This window comes from Tamandua tetradactyla, chromosome 2 (assembly GCF_023851605.1).
Source record: "Tamandua tetradactyla isolate mTamTet1 chromosome 2, mTamTet1.pri, whole genome shotgun sequence".
NCBI classification, from domain to species: Eukaryota; Metazoa; Chordata; class Mammalia; order Pilosa; family Myrmecophagidae; genus Tamandua; species Tamandua tetradactyla.
Window position 1 is genome coordinate 93195754 of NC_135328.1, and position 22790 is coordinate 93218543.

The following is a 22790-nucleotide window of genomic DNA, read 5'->3' on the forward strand; positions in this document are numbered from 1 at the left end:
ACAACAGAAACTGAAGCTGAAAGAGGTAAGTCCTTGAAGGAAGAACAGTAACAGACTCCACAGACCTAGAAAATGACCATCCAACAGAAGCCCAGGGATGGGGCTGAGGAAGCACTGCTGAGTATGGCTACATGCTGTTCCAGCAGGGCAACTGTGCCCAGAGTGGCTCCTGCCCCAGGTGTGCCAAGTGCTATCATAACGTGAATGGGCTTCCTGAGGAACATCAATGCCACTGAACAAATGGCTGGCAACCACCTGATATAGGATGTCTTTTATTTCTATGTTCCGAGATTTTTAAATGGAAGATTAGGAAAGTATTTATATTAAGAGGTTATCTTGAAAGCACTTGGACATGATCCCTTTGGTGCCCTTGACATCTCTGTTTTGTCTGCAGTCGTTGAAGCCTTATCTTGTGACAATATCACTTGAGAGTCTTGCTGAGGTTGGAGAAACCGATGCCAACACAGGTCATCAGCACTTTATCCCCACCCTTGAGTTCTTCACCACATGGCTTCGTTTCAATTTTAAACATTATCTGGAAAAAGCTCTTCAAATGCCGCAAAAATTCTATCCTAAAAAAAAAAAAAAGAAAGGAAGAAAGAAATGAAAAAGAATTCTGTTTTAAAAAATTCTCCTCCCAGCCCCACCTAAAACCCATGTTTTAAATTTCTCAGACCGAGAGGAAAGACTGAAATCAGAACTCCTCATTAAACTTAATTTATTTACAACTTTTCAGTTTCCAAAGAGGATTAAGACAGCTTGCAGAGATGCACATAATAAAGCAAGATAAAGTAAACAAATTTTTTAAAAAGATTAGAGGTTAGCATGTGACACATATAAGTCATTTAGTCCTACACAGTTGTCACAGCCTGGACATAAATATAGCATGAATCTTTGAGCAGCCCACACAGAGAGAAAAACATGTACTTCCATGATTCACAGAGCCATGAGGTAAAAACAAAGCAGAATAACTACCACTAATGTCAACATAGAGAAGTCTCTTCCTTCGTTCCTCAACCTCAACACACCTCTTGATACCTTCAACAAATATTTAAAAGTGCTGAATCCATGTCTGGTACTATTCTCAGTGCTGAAGATAATGCAGTCAACTAAAAAGGGAAAAATAAATACCCCTTCCCTAAAGAAGTTTTCAATCTAGTGGGGAGAGAGAGATAAGAAATAGATAAAATATTCTTGATAAGGGCTATATTTACTTGATTAAATAAAGCAAAGAAGTCAGTTAGGGAAGAAATGTGAGATAAGAGAAATACTCTTTAATGTATGTCTGGCGGGAGGCAATATTAAATAAGGTGGCCAGTAAAGAGCTCACCGTGAAGGCGACAAGGAGTTTCACTGCTGTTTCTCGTGATCTTACCCCAGAGCAATGATATCACCCCCAAGAGGACCTTAGGAACAGCAGTTCTGTGGAAGGACCACAATGCAGATAAACAAGCTTCTAGTGGCCTGACTCTGCAGATAATGCATTGCCCAAGCTAGTGTGACCACAGGCGGCCTCTGGGGAGCTCACTGAACACAGATTCTCAAGGGCTCTGATCTATAGGTAAGGGGGAGGGAGGAACTGTCCGTGCGGAAGAGACACACACATATATACCGTGCTCCCATGCACAGGAGCAAGAAATCTACTGTTAACAAACACCTCAGGTGATTCTTATCAGGCAAGTTTGGGAACATTTTCAGCAAAGAATGGATGGGGTATGTACATGCGATGAAGTTTTCCAGCAGCTGTGCTGTGTAGCTGTGCTGGGACAACTAAACATCCACATGCAAAAGAATGAATTTGGACCTCTTCCTCATACCATATGCAAAAGTAAACTTAAAATGGATCAAAGGCCTAAATATAAGAGCTAAAATATAAAAAAAACTATTAGAAGAAAACATAAGTGCAAATTCTCATGACATTGGATTAGGTAATGGTTTCTTAGATATAACACTAAAAGCACAAGTAACAAAAGAAAAAACAGACAAACTGAACTTGAAATTAAAAATTTTGGTCATCTAAGTTTACCTTTGAGAAAGTGAAAACAACCCACAGAATGGGAGAAAATATTTGCAAAATCATATGTATCAGATAAGGGTATGGTATCCAGAATATATATAAAGAACTCTTAAAACTCAGTAATTAAAAAAAAAAATCTCAATTTAAAAATTGGTTAAGGATTTAATTAGCTATACCTTTAAAGAAAATACACATATGGCCAAAAAAAGGTACATGAAAAGATGCGCATCGTTAGGGAAATGATAATCAAAGACACACGAAAATGGGACTGTACAACACAGCGAGCCCTGTTGTGAAGAATGTAATGTGGTTAATAGTACAAACAGAAGAATGTCCTTTCATGAATTAAAACAAATGTATGACACAATTGACAACAGGGTGTTTTATGGAAAAAAAATACACCTAATGTAAACTATGCACTATAGTTAACAGTAATATTTTAATATCCTTTCATCAGTGTAACAAAGGTATCATACTAAGGCAAAGTGTCAACAAGAGAAGGGTTTATGGGAACACAGTACTTTCTATATGACTCTTCCGTAAACCTGTAAGTTCTCTAATTAAAAGAAAATTACACGGGCCATGGTGGCTCAGCAGGCAAGAATGCTCGCGTGCCATGCCAGAGGACCCGGGTTCATTTCCCGGTGCCTGCCCATGTTAAAAAAAAAAAAAAAAAAAAAAAATTATGCTAAGAAATCAGACACAAAGTACTATACATTATATGATTCAATTTATATAAAATGTAAATATCTTGAAAATGTAAACATAAATAAAATTAATTGAGACAGAATTAGATTGGAGGTAATTCTGGGGAAGGACAGAAGAATTAAGAGGTGATTGCTAAGGGACATGGGATTTTTCTTTTCAGAGAAATGAAAATGGATTGTGGTAATGATGCAGGACTGATTATACTAAAAACCAGCTGACTGTACACTTTGGATGAACTGTATGATATGTGACTACATCTCAATAAAATATACATCTCAAAAAAAAAACCTATGCGATAACACCTCATACCTACTATGACTGCTACAATAAAAAAGACAAGAACAAAGTGCTGCCATTAGGAGATAGAAATAGGGCAGATATTGGGTAACTGGAGCTGATGGGATACAGACTGCAACAGGACTAATTGTAAAAACTCAGAAATGGACAGCACAAATAAAACTGTAATACAATTATGTTAAAACACTGAATGAAGCTGAATGTGAGAAGGACAGAGGGAGGAGGACTGGGGGCACAAATGGAAAAGATAGATGATAAAGACTGAGATGGTATAATCTAGGAATGCCTAGAGTGCGTAATGATAGTGACTAAATGTACACATTAAAAAATGGTTTTACATGAGGAAGAACAAAGGAATGTCAATACTGCAGGGTGTTGAAAACAGATGGTAATTCATATTTAAAAATTTTAATGTGTGAGACTAAAGAAAAAAAATGCTGATTTAGTACAAAATTTATATTTTGACTAGTGCATTTCCTAATATAACTTATATGGATAGTTTAATTTAACACTGTAAGTACATGGAAACTTGAATAGGGCATGAGATTTTGTAGGTTTGTCCAGAGTGATGCCCCAACAAATCCAAGAGTGATTTGAACGGTGAATAAAAAAGTATTTGCAAAGTTCCCTTGGGGGAATGGTGAGAAAGGGGGAAAATTCAACTTCCCCATTTGGAGAGTTCCTGGTATTTTTGTAAGCAGTGGGGACAACCAAATCAATAGGCCAAGCCCTCAGCCTTGGAGTTTGTTCATATGAAACTTATTCCCACAAAGGACAGACTAAACCTACTTAAAATTAGGCCTAAGAGTCACCCCCAGAGAACCTCTTTTGTTGTTCAGATGTGGCCTCTCTCTCTCAGCCAAGACTGCAAGCAAACTCACTGCCCTCCCCCTCTCTTCATGGGTCCAGGGGTATAAACCTCCCTGGCCACATGGGACAGAAATCCTAGAATGAGCTGGGACTCAGCATCAAGGGATTGAGAAAACCTTCTCAACCAAAAGGGGGAAGAGAGAAATGAGACAAAATAAAGTGTCAGTGGCTGAAAGATTTCAGAGTCGAGAGGTTATCCTGGAGGTATTCTTACACATTTTATAGATAACCCTTTTTAGTTTAAGGTGATTAGAGAGGCTAGAGGGAAGTGCCTGAAACTGTAGAGCTGTGTTCCAGTAGCCATGTTTCTTGAGGATAAATGTATAATGATACATGTGCTTTCGCAATGTGACTATGTGATTGTGAAAATCTTGTGTCTGATGCTCCTTTTATCTATCATATCAGAAGATAAAATAGATAAAAATATGGATTAAAAATAAGTAAATAATAAGGGGAACAAATGTTAAAATAAATCGAGTAGACTGAAATACCAGTGAACAATGAAAGGGAGTGGTAAGGGGTATAGAAAAAAACGGGGAAAAAAGGTTAAAAATCTATCGAGTAGATGGAAATACTAATGGTCAATGAGAGGGAGGGGTAAGAGGTATGGTATGTGTGAGTTTTTTCTTTTTTCTTTTTATTTCTTTTTTCTGTCGTGATGTAAATGCTCTGAAAAATGATCATGGTGATGAACAAACTACTATGTGATGACATTGTGAGCCACTGATTGTATACCACACACGGAATGTTTGTATGTTAAGAACGTTCATGTTTGTAATGTTGTTTTGGTTTGATAATACAAAATAAATTTTAAAAAATAAAAATGCCCTTCCATTGTAGGAAACTGAGAAAACTAAAACATATAGGGAAAACAATCTTCCACATTGTAAACACTCAGGGATAATCATTAATGGCATTATGGCACATTTTCCTTTGTTATTTTTGGTATGCATACATACTTTACAAAATTATCAGGTCATATATTTTATTTGACTATTGCTAAGTAAAAAAGCAAGCTGTAAAATAGAAAGTGAATGATACTTATATTGTATATAGTTATGTATCATATGCTAGTACTCTAAGGTCTGAAAATATATGTCAAATGAAAAACTGGGATTTTTTCCTCTGGTAGTAAAATACTAAAAACTTGAAAAAAAACTGAGAAGGGAGAAGGATCAAAAGAATAAAGAACACATGCTTTTGAGGCCCAGAGGTAATCAAATATTACAAAAAAAAAAAAAAAAAAAAAGAATGAAAGTGTTGAAGGAGTAGGTAAAAAACTGGAACTCTCCAACAATGCAGGAGTGAATGTAAAATGGTACAGCCACTTTGGCAGTTCCTCAAAATGTTAAACATGAGAACAAAGGAAGAAAGATTTATTTTGCTCATAACCTAAATTTTCAGTAGCACATAATCTAACCCAAACTGTCGGGATAGATCATTTAAACAATCCAAACACATGGAGCCCAAAATAAGAATGAGAGCCTTTAATCCTGTATAGTTTAATGTAATGACTGGATACATCCCAGAATACCTTAAGCAGATAATCAAAAAGTACTAGCAAAGTCCCTGAGGGGTGGGAGAAACAATATGAACTATTAAACACCAGAGAAACTTCACATATTGTGCCAAACATTAGGGACACCCAAATCAACAGGCCAAATCCTTGATCTTGAGGCTCGCTCTTGTGAAGCTTATGTAGTTAGCAGAGAAGCTTAGCCTACCTATAGGTGTGCCTAAGAGTCATCTCAGGAGGACCTCTCTTTTGTTGCTCGATGTGGTCTCTCTCTCTCTAGGCCCAGTTCTGCAAGTGACGCCTTTGCTGTACCCCCCTATGTGGGGCATGACATGCAGGGATGAAAGTTTCCTTGATAGCATGGGAGATGACCCTCAGTGACGAGTCTGGCCCTGGCACCATGGGATCAACAATGCCATCCTGACCAAAAGGGGGAAAAGAAGTGTAACAAATAAGGTATCAGTGGCTGAGAGGATCCAAATAGAGTTGAGAGGCTACTCCAGAGGTCACTCTTATGCTAGCTTCAGTTAGACATTGCTACTATCATAACTTGCGAACCTCTAACCAAAATCATTCCTACCAATCCTAAAGAATACCTACGACATTATATAAGATTCTACTAAGGTTTTATGCACGAGGGTCACGTTCCAGAAATCTACAACCTCCAGATGGGTCCCTGAACCAGATAAATCCTAAAATGCAGAGGGGCCAGCCTCTCCAGAATATCAATTAGTTCCATCTCCCTTCCCCATATTATCAACAGCCCCTTCCAACATGAAAAAAGTTAGAATGGGCACAGCCCAAATACCCTTAAAGAGTGAGAGAAAGACCAAGACGATGGTGGAGTTACACAGAGAAGGTCTGGCTTAACAAATGTGTATTACTGCTGTATCAGTATACTGATACTTCTTTTAATCTCCAGTACCTTAGAGCAGCTATAAATAACATAAAATTGTGGAACTGTAACCCGTATCAAACTCTGAAATCTGTTCTACAACTAACTGTTGCAATGTACTTTGAAATTTGTTTTTTTGTATATATGTTATTTTTCACAAAAAAGAAAAAAAGAGAAGGAAAAATATAATAGAGAAGACAGGATTTAACAAATGAATATGATAGCTGAATCATTATATTGATACTTCTTTTGGTCTCCAGTGTTTTGGAGCAGTTAGAAGCACAAAAATGAAGAATCATGGAACTGTAATCCATACCAAACTTTAAAAATCTGTTGTATAACTACTTGTTAAAATGTACTTGGAAATTTATTGCTTTTTTTGATATATGCTATTTTTCACAATACAAAAAATGTTAAAAGGAAAAAAAAAATTTTCTTAAACATGGAGTTAACATACGACCCAGCAATTCCACTCTCAGGTATATACTCAAGAGAAATGAAAATACATGTCCACACAAAAACATGCACAGAAATGTTCACTGCAGCGTTATTCAGAGCCAAACAGTGGAAAAAACTCAAATGACCATCAACTGATGAGCAGATAAATAAAATGTATTATTATTCACAAAAAGGAATAAAAGGATCACAAATTTTTTATTCCATTTATGGCCAGAATGGGGAAATGGCCACAATGGGGAAATTTATCATAGAGACAGAAAGTAGATTAGTGGTTGCCTAGAGCTGGGAAGAATGGGAGGGATGGGGAAGTGACAGACAGACTGCTGATGGGTATGAGGTTTCTTTCCAGGGTGATGAAATGTTCTAAAATTAGCTTGCAGTGATGGTTTCATAACGCTGAATATACTGAAAACCACTGAATTATACACTTAAACTGGATAAATGGTATGGTGTATGAATTTTATCTCAATAAAGCTGTTTAAAATAAATATATATTGTGAATTAAAAAAAAAAATCCAATCCTGGTACCCACCCCCAAGCAATATTTGCCAAACTAAGCATAGACCTACTGCGGTGAATTTTCCTTCCTGACCTGTCCTTCTGTCCTAGGAGCACTGAACTTGTCAAAGGAAGGAAAAGGAAATAAGGAGAGAGGGAGCCTCAACAATTCCTCACCCTGTCTGGCTGCAATGACTGGAGCATCAGGGGCTGAGAGACGAGCATTAACTAACCTTGCTGTGTGTGTGCACATTCATGGAAGAATTTCCCATTCTCTACTTTTTCTTCCACCTAAGAATGTGCTGTTTCTTTCGGTCTTTAAAGTAATATCCTAAATGCCAGCTAATTCTTCTATGAAACCCTGCCTAGCCAACGAACTCCTACCCCATGTGATCGTTCCTTCCCCTTTGGACTTCCATTGCATTCTTGGCACTGCTGATGGTGCCTAATTAAATGCTTATGTTATAATGGTTTCTATAATGGTTTCCCCCTTCCTCCTTGGTAAATTATATAAGCACCTCCAGGAGAATGGCCTTATCATCCCTGACACCCCTCTTGTACCTACTTTGCATCATATTACCATTTGATAAGGACACCGAATGGAATTTAGGAGTCAGGAGCAATTTTGAGAAATTACTTCAACATTCTCAGCAATTCAAGGAAGTCAGCTCTCCCCCTGCTGGCTTCCCTGTCTTACTAACCAACTGAAAATTGCATTTTTTGAGTCTTGATCCCTGCTCTAACACCACCTCCCCCATCCTGTCCTAGGGAAAAAGAAAACAAACATATCAAACCCACAGATAAACAGTCCACATCTGTGGGCAAAGCTTCCAGCTGGCAGCAACACAGGAAAAGGCAGCCATCTCACCCACTCATCTGCATTCTGAGGAGAAAACAGCCTGTTCTCTCTCACTGCTGCCCTCGAGCCAATACACTCCTGCGGCACACACTCTGCTCCCACAGCCTCGCCCAGCCTAACTTCACTCTGAATCATTCAACTGTGCTTGAAAAACCAGACACCTTCCCCAGCTGGCAAGATCCCTACAGGGCCTCTGCTTGCTTCTGATCTCCTGGAAAAGGATGGGAGAAACACATGCTTGAGTGTGCAGGGCTACATATTTTGGGTATTTGTAGCCTTTAGAACAGTTAGAAAAAAGCAAAATTGGTTCCACTTGTTTACATAATGTTCTGCCAACCCCCTCGGCCAATCTGAGGAAGACAGCCTGAATACTACACAAGAGACTGGACTACAGAATATTTCAGTTTGTCCTTCCTCTACCTCCAGCCCATACCACCCATATCACACCTTAAGGTGGGATATTAAAAAGCAAAAATGTTCAGAAGTTGAGACATAAATACTAACAATATTAAATTCCATCTGTCTCCTTAAGAAAATGAAAAGTGAACTGAGAACGATCTCATCCCATGTCCTTCTGCAGTTACACACTGTCAAGTCCAGTGCTGGTCCATACTCTTCTCCACAGACCCACAGCTCTGTGCGGCTGCAGTCATGAATGGGCCTCAGAAGTGGCAGCCCACTGAGGCACCACCTCCCAAGTTCAGAACACTTCCCTTTCCTCCTTTTCCATAGCACTCTATCATATATTCACACTTCCTAGACATAACCACACAGCCAGCCAGGCTGACCCGAAAGACTCGAAGCATACTGAGTACCTCTGCTCTTCAACAGATTGCTACCTAACAGCATAGTTACATTTTTTAGACTAAAAACTTATAGGCAATTGGAACTCTGGGCAATTCCTGTGCAAAAGCATTTTTTATGCAGTTTTACTGAGATATATTTATACACCATACAATCCATCCAAAGTATACAATCAGTGACTCACAGTATCATCAGATAGTTGCACATTCGTAACTACAATCAATTTTAGAAAATTTTCATTACTGAAAAAACAAACAAACATCCTATACCCCTTATCCCACCCCATCCACCCCCATTATCGACCCCGAGCACTGGTGTGGTACATTTGTTACTGTTGATGAAAAAATACTAAAATATTACTGCTAATTATAGTTCACAGTTTGTAATAGGTGCATTTCCCCTACATACTGCTCTATTATTAATTCCTTGTAAAAGTGTCGTACATTTGTTCTAGATCACGAAACAACTTCATATTAGTACTATTAATCACAGCCATCGCCCACTACGGGGTTCCCATGTTTTATCCTCCAGCTTTCCTTCTAATGACATACACGTCCCTAGACGTCCCCTTTCACTGAAACTCACGCTCAGTACTGTTTATTACCCGTACAGTACTGTGCTACCATCACCTCTATCTACTACGAACATTTACAATAAACCATATTAAACATTCTGTACACTTTAGGCATCATCTGTCCATTTCCTACCCTCTTCCTATCTACTGGTAAGCTATATTCTAGATTTCACTTCCAGAGTTTGCTCACTACAGTTAGTTCATTAATAGTGAGACCATAAAATATTTGTTGTTTTGTGTGGTTTATTTTGCTCAATCTAATATCCTCAAGGTTCACCCATGTTGTGTGCTTCAGCACTTCATTTCTTCTTAGCTGGTGAATAAAATTCTATCCTACGTAAATACCACATTTTGTTTACTCATTCAATGACTGATGGATACTTGATTGTTTCCATCATTTGGCAATCATAAATAATGCTGTTGTGAACATCAGTGTGCAAATGTCTGTTCGGGTTTCTGCTTTCGGTTCTGGAAAAAAAAAAAAAAAAGTAGTGGTATATCCCACTGCTTGGACTATATACCAAGTAGTGAGACTGCTGGATCATATGGCAGCTCTATACTTAGCTTCCTGAGGGAGTGCCATGCCATCGTCCACAGCAGCTGTATCATTTTACATTCCCACCAATAGTGAATAAGTGTTCCTCTTTCTCCACATCCTCTCCAACACTTGTAGCTTCATGTTTATTCAACAGTAGCCCTTGTAGTATGTGTGACATGATATCTCACTGTAGTTTTGATTTGCATTTCTCTAATTGCTAGTGATGTTGAACATTTTTTCATGTGCTTTTTAGCCATCTGTATTTCCTCATAGAAAAATATTCACAAATTTGCATGTGATCCTTGCACAGGGGTCATGTTAATCTTCTCAGTATCATTCCAATTTCAGTATATGTGTTGCTGATGAGAGCATGTGAAGGATTTTCAACTACTGACTTACAGGACTGTATCTGTTGCAGGCATTTTTTTTTTCAGGACAAAGTGATTTATTTTCAGAAAAAACAAAAACAACCCACTTTTCCATGAAAGCCTACAGTCGATCTCACAAGCTGGTTTCAGAGGATTCTGCTGCAGCTCCCACATACACAAACCACGCCACAGAGTACTGCCCCCTGTGCCCACAGGACACCCAGTTTCCACACCACTTGGATATGGGGTTACCTACATTTCAGGGCTAAGGAGTTGCTTTGGAAGCTGAGGGGTAAGGTCAGGGAGTGGGAAGAGAGTCTGCTCAATGGGGCCCCCTGTAGTCATTACACACAGCTTTCAAATACCTTGGTAATACTTTTTCTGCCTTCCAGCAGCAGCTTTCCCAAAGCCCAGCTGACCTCTGCTCCAAGAACAAAGTAATTAAATTCAGTTATAAGGCAGCAGTAAACAGACCAGGCAGGCTGCACTGGTGGAAGACACAGTCCTGGCCTGAGTTTTGTCAGGAACCCATCATGTGCAGGTCACTGAAACTTTTTCATCTGAAAAGTAGGGTTAACACTTGCTTTTACTCATCCCAAATATGTTCTGAGGCTCCGACAGCATCCTAAAAGTGACAGGGCTTTTCTGCATTTAAACTACTTCACACATGTACGATGGAGTAGGAATCATGCCAGCTCACAGAGAGCACTGAAGGAACTGAATCCACGAAGCCTAGCACCTGAATAGCAGCAGGACTGGGCAGCAGCTCCCCATGTCCCTGTGCATTATCTCATTTGATCTTCCCATTCCTATAAGTCAGGCTGAGTGAGTGGAAAACAATGGATGAGGCAGTGTTTAACAAGGACAACAGGCTACTAGCTCCCCAGCACTTCCACAAGTAGGAGAAATAGGTCAACTACTCAAGTTAGAAAAAAACAAAGTAGAGGGCTTATTTTCAACTTCTAACTAAAGACAGGAGGAGGTCATTTCCCTGCAGGGTTTGAAACAAGTACACTCCTGAGAAGATGTGGCATGGCATCCTGTCTTAGGCAAGAAGGTGCTTGGAGTCTAAACATGTGGATGAAATCCTAGCACATACATAAAAGAGCAAGGATTAACATGAGCACAGACTCTAGAATCAGGCTGCCTGCCTGAGTCTGAATCCCACTTGATGTCTGTGTGACCCTGGGCACATTACTCTACCTCTCTGTGCCTCAATCCCCTTACCTGTGAAATGGGGCTTTTAACATTACCTACCTTTACCACCCTCAAGTGGTTTTCATGAAAATTAAATGCACTAACATGTATAAAGCACTTAAAACCATACCAGGCACACAGTAAACACTTTCGGTGTTTGTTAAATAGACATGTACATCACAGAATTCTTAAGAAAATTAAATAAGATGTGTCGCTTGTTTAGACGCTTAATCATAAATTTAAAAATCAATGACTATAGATGTATATAGATGGACGACCAGACAATTGACAGCTAACTTCAAGATCAAAGAGTAGTTTACTAGGTCTCCTGGGTTTTCAACATGACCTGAACAGAGAAAATGGGCTTCCCCAATCTGGGGCAGGCAAGAGAGCATCCAGGCAGGAAGGAGTCTGCAGCATCCAACATGGACTGAGCTCCCTATCTCATTTAACTCTAGCTCTGTCTCCACAAACCTATAAATTGGGGATCATTCACCTTACCTTACAGTGGGGACCGAGACTCGGAGATGATAAATGTTTTGTTTGTGGTCTCACTGAGGCTCTGCGACTAAGTCAGGACTTGAATTAAGGTAGGTGGGACTCCACCGCCACAGCAGAAATGTAGGGGGCTCTGATAACGCTGGCCTCCTCTCAAAATTTCTGAAAGTTCTAATTAAGTTGCCTATTAATCCCACTTTTAAGTAAAATATAAATCCTCCCTAAAGTGTAAAATATAGCTTTTCAACAGGAGGGTGAACTACGTCAGTCGCCAAATGTAAATCACCTAACACTCCACAAATTCAACTGAAACAGATTCTCTACATGCCAGCTTGTTATCTGAATCACCCCACCAATGATATTTTATTGTGCAGAAAAAATTCTCTCTGGCCTTCTGGAAGAATTTCACACATACAGACTTACTTTCTCAAGCAGCACAGAAAACCACCAACAGGAATCTCCTGCAGTGAGACAGTGGGAGGAAAATAAGGGAGGAACAGAAAAACCCTTATTTCCCAGAAAGGGTTTGAAAGAGAGTAACACGGAAAGGAAAACATCTTCCTCTGTAAATAGACATTCAGAAAGCTATTTATACAAATCAAAACATGTGAAAACTGTCAGAAGAAATGAAAAACTTTTTTAAAACCAAGGAGGGTCCTGCTTCTGGTTTTAGAAATCTGAGGTTTCAAACTGATTTCTTTGACTTTTAATTGCACATAAGAATAAATGTGATAGCTCCAGAGTTGAACTAGGATAACTGATTCCCCCCCCCATGACAGTTTTAACTATGGATTCTGTCTCCGCTCACCCTAGCTGTCCATACAAACAGGATGTAAACTTTACCTACTGGTCCTTGAAGGATGTATTTTCCTCCCACTTTGTCCTTCATCACTTTGGACCACTGGAACCTTCCACAATGAGTAAAGGGCAATTTGGGTTTCAAAGAGATACAGCTTACTTCAAAACAAACTCCCTTATGTCTTTTTGTGCTCATTCACCAAAAAGAAGAGAGGATGCCCAATTCCACAACCTGGCAAGCCCCTCTGCAAAAAGCCTGAGGAGGCAGGTAATCCAGAGCAAGGAGAGAACTTCCTCCCTACAGTGCTGAGTCTCAAAACACAGAATTTTGCAATTTGTCCCATTCCTTTAATGTGCCATTGAGAACAGACCACTTTGTTTTCCCAGGAGATGGATTAATTTTAGGCAAGTTTTCGGGAATAAAAGACTGCAATTAATGTTTGGTGAGAGGGTGTGTCAGGGAGGACAGAAGAGCTTTTAAAAGACTTCTGTCACAACTTGACCCCTCTACAAAGCGACTGTGCCGACCTGGAAAGATTATACAACGTCCTGGAGCCAAACTGGAAAAATCTCCAAAAGAAAAAAGTGTCGAGAAAAAATAAAAATATACATTCCATTTCTCACATGATGTTCTGCCAAACCCCCGGCCTCAAGACCACACACATTTCTAGACACTGCCTAGTTCTGTGTGAGCTGCTGGCCAGTCTTCTGTTTCCAAGGCAGAGGGGAGAAAGCAGCAGCAGTGAGACCAACTGGGGTGGGGGACAGTGGCCACAGTCATTGGTCGCTCCCACCAAATTCAATGGGAAGTGAATCTCTGTACTCTAGGTGCTGTACCCCCAGCCCTTGCCCTCCAAATGCCTTAGCTACAAAGTCTATTTTAGCAATGTGGATTACTGGTGTTAGAAGGCCAGGATTGCTCAATTGTAGGTTTCCTGTCCTGTGAAATATTTTACACAAGTTATCGTGAGTGAATGCGGTCCTCACCAGTTTCCTGCTTATCAGTCTTCCCCCACTGCTAACAGAATGCATTCACTTCCATTTCCCTGTCCCAAAAAACCTCCCGCACCAACTCAAAAAGAAAAAGATAAAGAAGCTTCCAAAAGAATGTCTCTCAAAGCTCCTGGTTTCCACACCCCAAAGGCATGGTCCAGTGGTGAACTGCCCCAGCGGAGTCCTCATGCCCTTTCTCAATGTGATGGCACCACCATTCTTCAGTTATCACAGTACTGTACCTTTCAGATATACAGCATCGGTACCATGATAACCGAAAAAGGGCAGTTCAGTCTCATATCTACCTGAACCTTTCCTTCCACAGAAGGCCCACCCCCTAACTCTCACAGATGGCTGTGCGATGATCTTGAAGAATATAAGACGTGCATGCATGCGCTCACACACGTATGCCAGTGCTCAGACGGGCTGTTTTCAGGCATCCTCATTTGTTATCAATGGAGAATGTTTCTTTTGTGTGCCATTCATAATTCAAGTCTTCTGACAAGCTCTTCTTTGTTCATATCTCAGAAGGCAACTTCTGCTAAACACACCTAATGGCCTCAAATTCATCTTGACAATTTCCCAACTAGTAATACTAGTGTTACTATGAATTTTGCTTCTTACTTCATTTTTTCCAGCCAGTTCATCCCTATCACCTGGGACAAAAAGATAGTCCTTTTGGCCACAGCAAATGAGACTGCTAGAGAGAAGAGGGATTAAAAATACACTAACAACAAAATCCAAGTTATAATAAAACCAGGGATTTACCCACAAAATGTTAATAAAATCTAAAGCACAGACAAAAGGAAAACTACCCAAATATCTCAGTTATAGAACTAAGAGAACCTTAGTTATATGGGAAGAGAGGCAGGAATGATGAAAATACAGGCAAGGAAGGCAAATCCTTGTGTGTCAGAGTAAAACACACCAGGTTATGAGTTACAACCTCTGGCTCACTGACAGATGGACACAGGGCGGCGCTCACAGTGACATGCTATGCACAGCACACCACCTCTGTCATTCTATGCAATTAAAAAATTAAACTGGAAAGAATAACGAGATTGAAAGCAAACAACTTACGTGTAAGGAGAGAGCGGTCCTAGCAGGACTTTGGAAACGTCCTGCTGACCCAAGGTCATGAGCAAGAGAGCCAGGCTCTGGTTGGTCGAGTCCACACATCCACCCTGTAAACATAAACGCTTTAATGATTAATCATTGTACAAACCAAAAAATGGAAAAGCAATAAAAAAGAGGAAGAAAGAAAAGAGAAACATATACTCAGAATATCAGAACCCATAAAACACCAGATTGCAAATTCTGAGCAACGATGAAACAGACTACAGGTTTTTTGAGAGTAAACCTTATATAAACAAACTTTAAGGGTACATCTAATCAAAGCAATTCTAACAGCTGAGACTATCAGAATAAACAGACATTCAAATTTACTGAAGTATATCTAGTGAAAAATCAAACTTTCCCTTTGTAATTAAAGCAGCAAGAGGGCATCATTTTACTGAGCATAAGTGAAAAAGGTATAATCGGTTCTAGGAAATGTACAGTTAATTACCAAGGGGTAAGTGAATGACACATATTTATTAAATTCATCCTTGAACAATACAGTCAATCTGACATTGTGTCTTACCTATTATACGTATTCAAATGTATTCAGAAACCGCCTGCCATTTGTGCCGATTTGAAAGGATTTATGTACCCTAGAAAAGCCATGATTTAATCCTAAGTAATCTTGTGGGAGTAACCGTTCCTCTTAATTCCTGTTCAGTAATATAGGTTGGAGACTTGATTAGATTATCTCCACGGAAATGTGACTCGATCAACGTGGGTATTAAACTTGATTAGATGGAGACGTGCCTCCACCCATTTGGGTGGGTTTTGATTAGTTTACTGGAATCCTATAAAGAGGAAGAATTTCGGAGAAAAGGAGATTCTGAGAGAGCAGAGAATGACATAGCCATGAGAAGCAGAGTCCACCAGCCAGCGATCTTTGGAGAGGAAGAAGGAAAACACCTCCCGGGGAGCTTCACGAAATAGAAAGCCAGGAGAGAAAGCTAGCAGATGATGCCGTTTGTCACATGTCTTTCCAGATGAGAGAAATCCTGACTGTGTTTGCCATGTGCCTTCTCACTTGAAAGAGAAACCCTGAACTTCATCGGCCTTCTTGAACTAAGGTATCTTTCCCTGGATGCCTTAGAATGGACATTTCTATAGACTTGCTTTAACTGGGACATTTTCTCAGCCTTAGAACTATAAATTAGCAACTTATTAAATTCCCCTTTTTAAAAGCCATTTGGTTTCTGGTATATTGCATTCTGGTAGCTAGCAAACCAGAACACCATGCTATATAACTTTACCTCTTCCTATACGCTTTAGAACTGGGGAATTGTTCAGATGAGACCCCTCCATTCTTATTACCTATACATTACTCCTCCCCTGCTTTTTCTTACGAAGTATAATATGCAGGACAGAACTATTTTCAAAAATGTTCTCTTGAGGAGTAACAGCCTTGGCTACCTTCCTTTCTTTTATTCTTGAATTTCTCAACCATTTCAGTCATTTCACCTCTAGATGCATACATTACCCCTGTTTAAACCTTAAAAGGTGTCTTCATTTCTGATCATTTTTTTTAGGATAACTTTATTTAAGACAATTTAAACTTACATTGTACGTAGTGAAAGCAAGATGACCTTGAATGTCTACGTGTTTTGCACAGGTCACAAGAGACCCAGTTTCTGACCCTTGCACATCACTGTTCAAGGCTAGCCCTTTTTAGACTTCGGGCAAAAGGAACAGAAAAGGGGGCTGGCCCCTGCTGTCTCAACTGGCACACTCTCCTTTTTAATGCATGTAGGTGGAGATTAAATCAATTTTCTGGTGCTGGCACTGACGCTTGGGCTGTCAGACTTCATTCTGTAGCTTCTGGTAACCCGACAATGGTGCAGGAGTGAGGGGTTAACCTACTGCTAGTCTTTATGAATGTCTTTTGCTTTTCCTAAACTATCTGAGTTAATAAAGGACAGGGAATACTACTTATCTCACATATCCAATTTTAGGACACGAGGAATCATATGTTTCCATCCAAAAAGGAAACCTGATCTGTGGAAACTATGAGGACCAAGAGAACTAATTCTGTTCTACTGATCTTGCTCCCTTTCATAAGGCTAGCTAAAATTAAAACTGTTCTATTCAGTTTCTGCTTCTCATCATTATGTTACTATTCCTTCATCCTCAATGGATTTTTATTATATACTGGAGCAATATTTTAACACAATAAATGGGTGGTGTCCACACAGCAGAGGACCTAGGCCTTGCACGTGCAATGCTTCAGTCTCTTGTAAAAACGACCTATGATCAGGAACCGGGAATAATTCAGGGCAAGGCCAAGGCCACCCAGCAGCTAAGAGGTACAAGTCCTATGAGAGCCCAGACAGAGAGGTTGGGGGGAGGTAGGAACTTGAGTGGACTCTTGAGAGATGGGCAGGATAGGAACAGAAAAGTAAGAAGAGTGCAAGAATGGGGGAAACTGGCCCAGGACCAGTGAGGAACAGCCAGGACGCAAGTCTGGGGTGAGCCGCAAGCTGCCTTACGGAGAAGATGCAAAGATGGGAACAAACCTGCAAGGCAAAGGTGGAGAGGCCGTAGGGCTTCTCTACCTGGTTCAAGATTTCTGACTTTATCTTATGGACACTGGGAAGCTAGTGAAGATCTCTGAGCATGGAGTGAAAAAATCAGGTTAAGTGTCATAAGGGGAGATTTAGTCTAAAAAGCATGTTCCAGAGGATTTACGAAGGATTTCTCCTCTAGAGGTGCAGAGAGCTAATAAGCATCATACAGGCCTGAGGTGTTGGGAGGGTTGGGGTACAGTGGATGGAGGTGGCAAAAAGGATGGGAAGGAAAGAGCACTTCCAAAAACCTGAAACAGAATCAAGGACTGATGACCAATGGGACATACAGAATAAGACAGATTAGATCAGAGGCTTTAAAACTTTGGTAAAAATAAACAGCACTTTCAAAAGAGATCTTTTACTGCTCATTCAAACCACATCTTATCACAGATTTGAGAATTTACTCAGAAAAACATGAGGTATTAAAAACAGTTAATGACCACAGACACACAGAGGAAGTCTTCTTTAATCATTTAAAAAAACAAAAATAAAAATAAAAATGTGGGCCAGGCACAATCAAATGGTTTAAAGTAGGGTTCAATTAGAATAAAGAAAAAAAAATACATAAACTAATCCAGACTGTACGTTTTTCCTCTTGTGGTATTATGGGCTGCGCTTTCAGCCTGAGGGCTACAATTATGTATTTATGGGGATATAAAAGCCACATTCCCACTGGGCTATTCTGCAATGTGATGCTGCTGTTTCTCTGTGTCCCCTAAAAAGGGAACGAAGTGGCCCCAGAGTCAGAGAGGGGGCCTGTGGGTCATACAGGGTCAAGAAAAGGAAACCACCATACTCATCACAGACCTTAGGACACACACATCGCACACTCAGACTTTTTTCCTCATACACACACACGACAAACATTGTAAATTAAGTACCTGGCAAGACAACCTCTAGATCATTTACCCCCAACATTTAGCTACTATCCACTTTTTAAAAATCAGGGAATTTAGCATCAAAAATTGAGTTGATTTATTAGCATCAAAAAATCTGAGGCTAGCCTGTGTCTGTATGTGCAAGACTTATGAAAGGTTACTTCCTTCCTCAGGAGGATTTTTTTTTTTTTTAGTATTTTTATTGTAACATACAAATGTTCTTGACATACAAACATTCCATACATGGTGTGCAATCAATGGCTCACAATATCATCACATAGTTGTGTGTTCATCACCATGGTCATTTTTTTTTTAACACCTGCATCACTCTAGAAAAAGAAAGAAAAACTCATGCATAACATATCCCTTACCACTCTCTCTCATTGACCACTAGTATTTCAATCTACTCAATTTATTTTAATCCTTGTGCCCCTTATTTAGTTTTCATCCGTATCTTTTACTGATTTGTCTATACTCTAGATAAAAGGGGCATCAGACACAAAGTTTTCACAATCACACAGTCACACTGTAAAAGCTGTATCATGATACAATCGTCTTTAAGAATCAAGGCTATTGGAACACAGCTCTACAGTTTCAGGTACTTCCCTCCAACCACTCCAATACACTATAAACTAAAATGGAGATGTCTATATAATGCGTAAGAATAACCTTCAAGATAACCTCTCAAACCTGAAATCTCTCAGCCACTGAAAGTTTGTCTCATTTCTGTCTTCCCCCTTTTGGTCGGGAAGATTTTCTCCATCCCTTGATATCGGGTCCCAGATCATCCTGGGGTTTCTGTCCCACGCTGCCAGGGAGATTTATACCCCCTGGGAGTCATGTCCACGTAGGAGGGAAGGCAGCAAGTTCACTTGCCGTATCGGCTTAGAGAGAGAGGCCACATCTGAGCAACAAAAGGGGTTCTCTGGGGGTGACTCTTAGGCCTAATTTTAAGTACGTTTAGCCTTTCCTCTATAGGGATAAGTTTCATAGGGGCGAACCCCCAGATTCAGGGCTTGGCCTATTGATTTGGTTGTCCCCACTGCTTGCGAGAATACCAGAAATTCTCCAAATGGGGAAGCTGAATATTTCCCCCTTTCTCTCCATTCCCCGAAGGAGACTTTGCAAATACTTCTTTACTCACTGTCCAAATCACTCTGGGATTTATTGAGGCATCACACTAACCTGGAGAAACCACAAAATCTCCCGCCCTATTTGAGATTCCATGTACTTAGGGTGTTCAATTAAAGGGAGGATTGATTTTGATAGAAAATTTGTCTCCTCCACTATTTCCTAACTGAATGAGTAGTGAGGATAGGACTACTCTCCTGAAGTTACAAGTATAGGCTTTCTGCCTTCCATTTTTAAATTATACAGACATTAAATCATGTCTTTTAGGACCTAGAAGTTTGGTTAACTCTGAAACAGTTCACTCTCACTTGGTCTACCTTGGGACTAATGAGATATTTTCAAGAATGTTGGCTTGGATCCAGAGAGTAGATTATGAGTATAACCTGTTTTCCCTTCTGAGACTTGTCTGGAGATCCATATCCATGACACGGACATCACCCTACCACAGTGACCCATAAACTGATCCCCTGGCAAAAGGAAGAATTGAAAGAAAAACAAAATCACTGTACCTGCCTCACTCATTTTACTTCACTGGGCTTGGATGTGATTTCTGCTACTTAAATAGTCAATACCTCCTTAAAGACTTTAGGAAAGAACCACAAGAGATAGCAAAGAACTGAGAAGAAAGACAAAGATTAAAAGGTTCTTCAGCCCATAAACTGGAGAAACGAGAGAGTATACAAACATTATATACCATATAACAGCAAATCATTCAGAGTACAGATAATGCTGAGTCCTCAGTTCAAGGACCTAGCGGGCTGTTACACAACAGTAGAGAAATGACGAGCCCATCCTGGATTCTGCACTGACTTAGGCTGTTTAAGGTGACACTTTCTCCATCTGCATGTTAAGGAAAAGGTTTCACATTCTCTTGTGTGGGACCAAAGGAAAAGGTGGCACAGACTAACAGACATCTTGGAACCAGATTTGCGACTCTCCTCTAACAAAGTATACAGGGTCTTAGCGAATATATTTCCAACAGCTTCCATCATCTTCTCTTCCCTGTCAATGTCCTTGCTTATTTTAGGTCATCTCAACTATTTGGGGGAAATAGATTAAAACATGGGCCTGCACACATCTGTGGTTTGACGGAGAAAAAACTGAGGCCCAAAAGAGAGGGTAGGCTGGTGTGAAATGCAGCCCCCAGCAGAACTGCAGAAGCAAAATGGTAATCAGTGAAGCCTATCTTCAGCATTGTGTCACCCTTTCCCTGTCCCGTGTTCTCATGCTTTCCAAAATCCTACCATGTTGGCACACGCCTGCCTTCCCTAGACCCTCTTCTAGAGTACAATGCAAAATCTATAAAAAAATCTGACGTTATTTTAAATTATGAATCAACTGTAATGCAAATCCAGTTTCCCTGTTTCTCTTGAAAAATCCGAAAACAGTAAGTCCCACAAGGCGACAAATGAGGGGCCATGAGGGATGGTACCCTCCCAGGTCAAGGTGGTACATGTCCAGCTACCATTTTACCTGCTTCACTTTTACTTTCTTTCACCTCTCTGCTCCAGTTCTGTCCTCTCCCCACCATTTAAAATTCACCTGCCCTATGTTCTAACCCTCTGGATCCCTACTCAGCAACTAATTTAGCTAATCCATTAAACTAACTAATGCTAAACTGTTTAAGAGGCTAACTCCTTAGGGAAGAAGGGGAAAGAAGAACGGAGGAAGGAGGAAGAAGAAGGAAGAAGGAAGAAGAAAGCTGCCACTGAATAAGAATGAGACAATGAATTTTTACTGATCATGCCTCTCCCAGAACCTGCAGAAAGGCTGAGGACATACCCTATAGATTTCTTCCAGCAGCAGCTGGGCACAGTTCCTGCCGAGGTCCTCTGGAAGCACAGCTACGCCTTGGCCCTGAGGGTTGGAGGCTAGCTCAGCACTGAGGAAGGTGCCATTGGTAGTCTCAGCAACAAGTGACAGCCCAAAGCCTGGAGACCTGGTGATTCAAAGGTGTAGAGCTAAGGTAGAGTTAATGAAATGGGATTCACACATACCTGCAAATGTAAAGAACACAAACATCTTTTGATGGCATTCTGTTCTAAGGCTTCCCTCCGGTACCATCAAGCCTTATGAGTTGCTTCTGCTTACACTAGAAATATATACGCCTTAGTGAGGGTGCATGTGGTGGAACCCAGAGACACGAGTCCTCACTGCTCTTCCTACTAGCCCTGCCTCCTCCTATCTCCCTCCCCCCCCCACCCTTAAATGATCCTGCTTTCAGAGTCTGTAACAATCAACAGTATATTACAACACTAAGGAGGCTTCCAATTTGAATACCTGCTTCCTGCCAGATATGGAGTTGGGGGTTTTGCAAACAGTCTTTGCGATACTTCAACTCCGCAAAATACTAGTGTCCCCATTTTACAAACAGAGGACATGGAGAAAAACTAAGTCATGTGCACCAAATCTGCACAGCTAGAAACTGACTGTGATGAGTTTTAAAAGAAAGTCTTTGGGATTTCAAAGCCTATGCAATTCCTCTACCATAGAACTTACTGATTCTCACTCACAATCAATCTGGGAGCCAGGAGCCTGGAGCTCACCTGATTAAAGCTCTTCTTGAGAAACACGAGGTTTTCCTCCTGAGTAAACACCACTACACAAGCCTACAAAGTACCCAGACAAGGCACGCTTATGTTTTTATTACCAAGGGACATCTCTAATCTCAGAATTCAATGAATATAAGGGCTAGCCCCACATTCTCTCTCATGTTGTTTCTACCATCCAAAAGTCACAAACTAACATCTGTTTGTCCAGACCCACAGCTGACTCATTTACGCCTTCATCCAGCAAACATCTGGTGAAAAGCTGTGCCAGGAACTGGGGACACCATGGCAAACCCACGGGTCCTTGCCCCCACAAAGCCTAGTGACAATATGTCTGGCTACAAAACAAGACCAGCCCATGAACAGTATAAACAAGCACTCCTCTAAAAAACATCAAGATTTGATACCTCAAATCTATTTGTCCAGTACCTTCGAAGTAGAAAGGCAAACCACAGTGGCTTACTGACCTACGTGTCTACACCTACCCAGCACCGAGTCCACGTGCAGTCACGGGACAGACCTGCCTCCTTTAGCACAACACGTGTTCATAAAGCATTTGCTCTGTGTCCAGCACTAGACTAACCAAAATATTTGTTTCAGAAAAACTGTGTGACATGTCAGATGTATTAAGGGAATTAACAATATGGAGGATTTATATTGATC

The 22790-nt window shown here is 40.4% G+C and overlaps 1 protein-coding gene and 1 pseudogene across 4 annotated transcripts in view; both read right to left on the reverse strand.

Annotated features, from left to right (window-relative positions):
• Positions 1-245: 245 nt before the first annotated feature.
• The window catches only part of RCL1 (RNA terminal phosphate cyclase like 1), a 68885-nt gene continuing 46340 nt past the window's right edge, over positions 246-22790 (reverse strand). For all 4 annotated transcript variants that reach the window (XM_077148270.1, XM_077148271.1, XM_077148272.1 and 1 more), the window contains 3 exons: positions 21361-21517; positions 14970-15073; positions 246-572 (listed from right to left, as the gene is read on the reverse strand). In XM_077148270.1, the coding sequence (XP_077004385.1) occupies positions 422-572; positions 14970-15073; positions 21361-21517 (412 nt within the window). In that variant the 3' untranslated portion in view covers positions 246-421. The remainder of the gene's footprint in view (positions 573-14969; positions 15074-21360; positions 21518-22790) is intronic.
• LOC143675304 (U6 spliceosomal RNA) lies at positions 10309-10407 on the reverse strand (annotated as a pseudogene).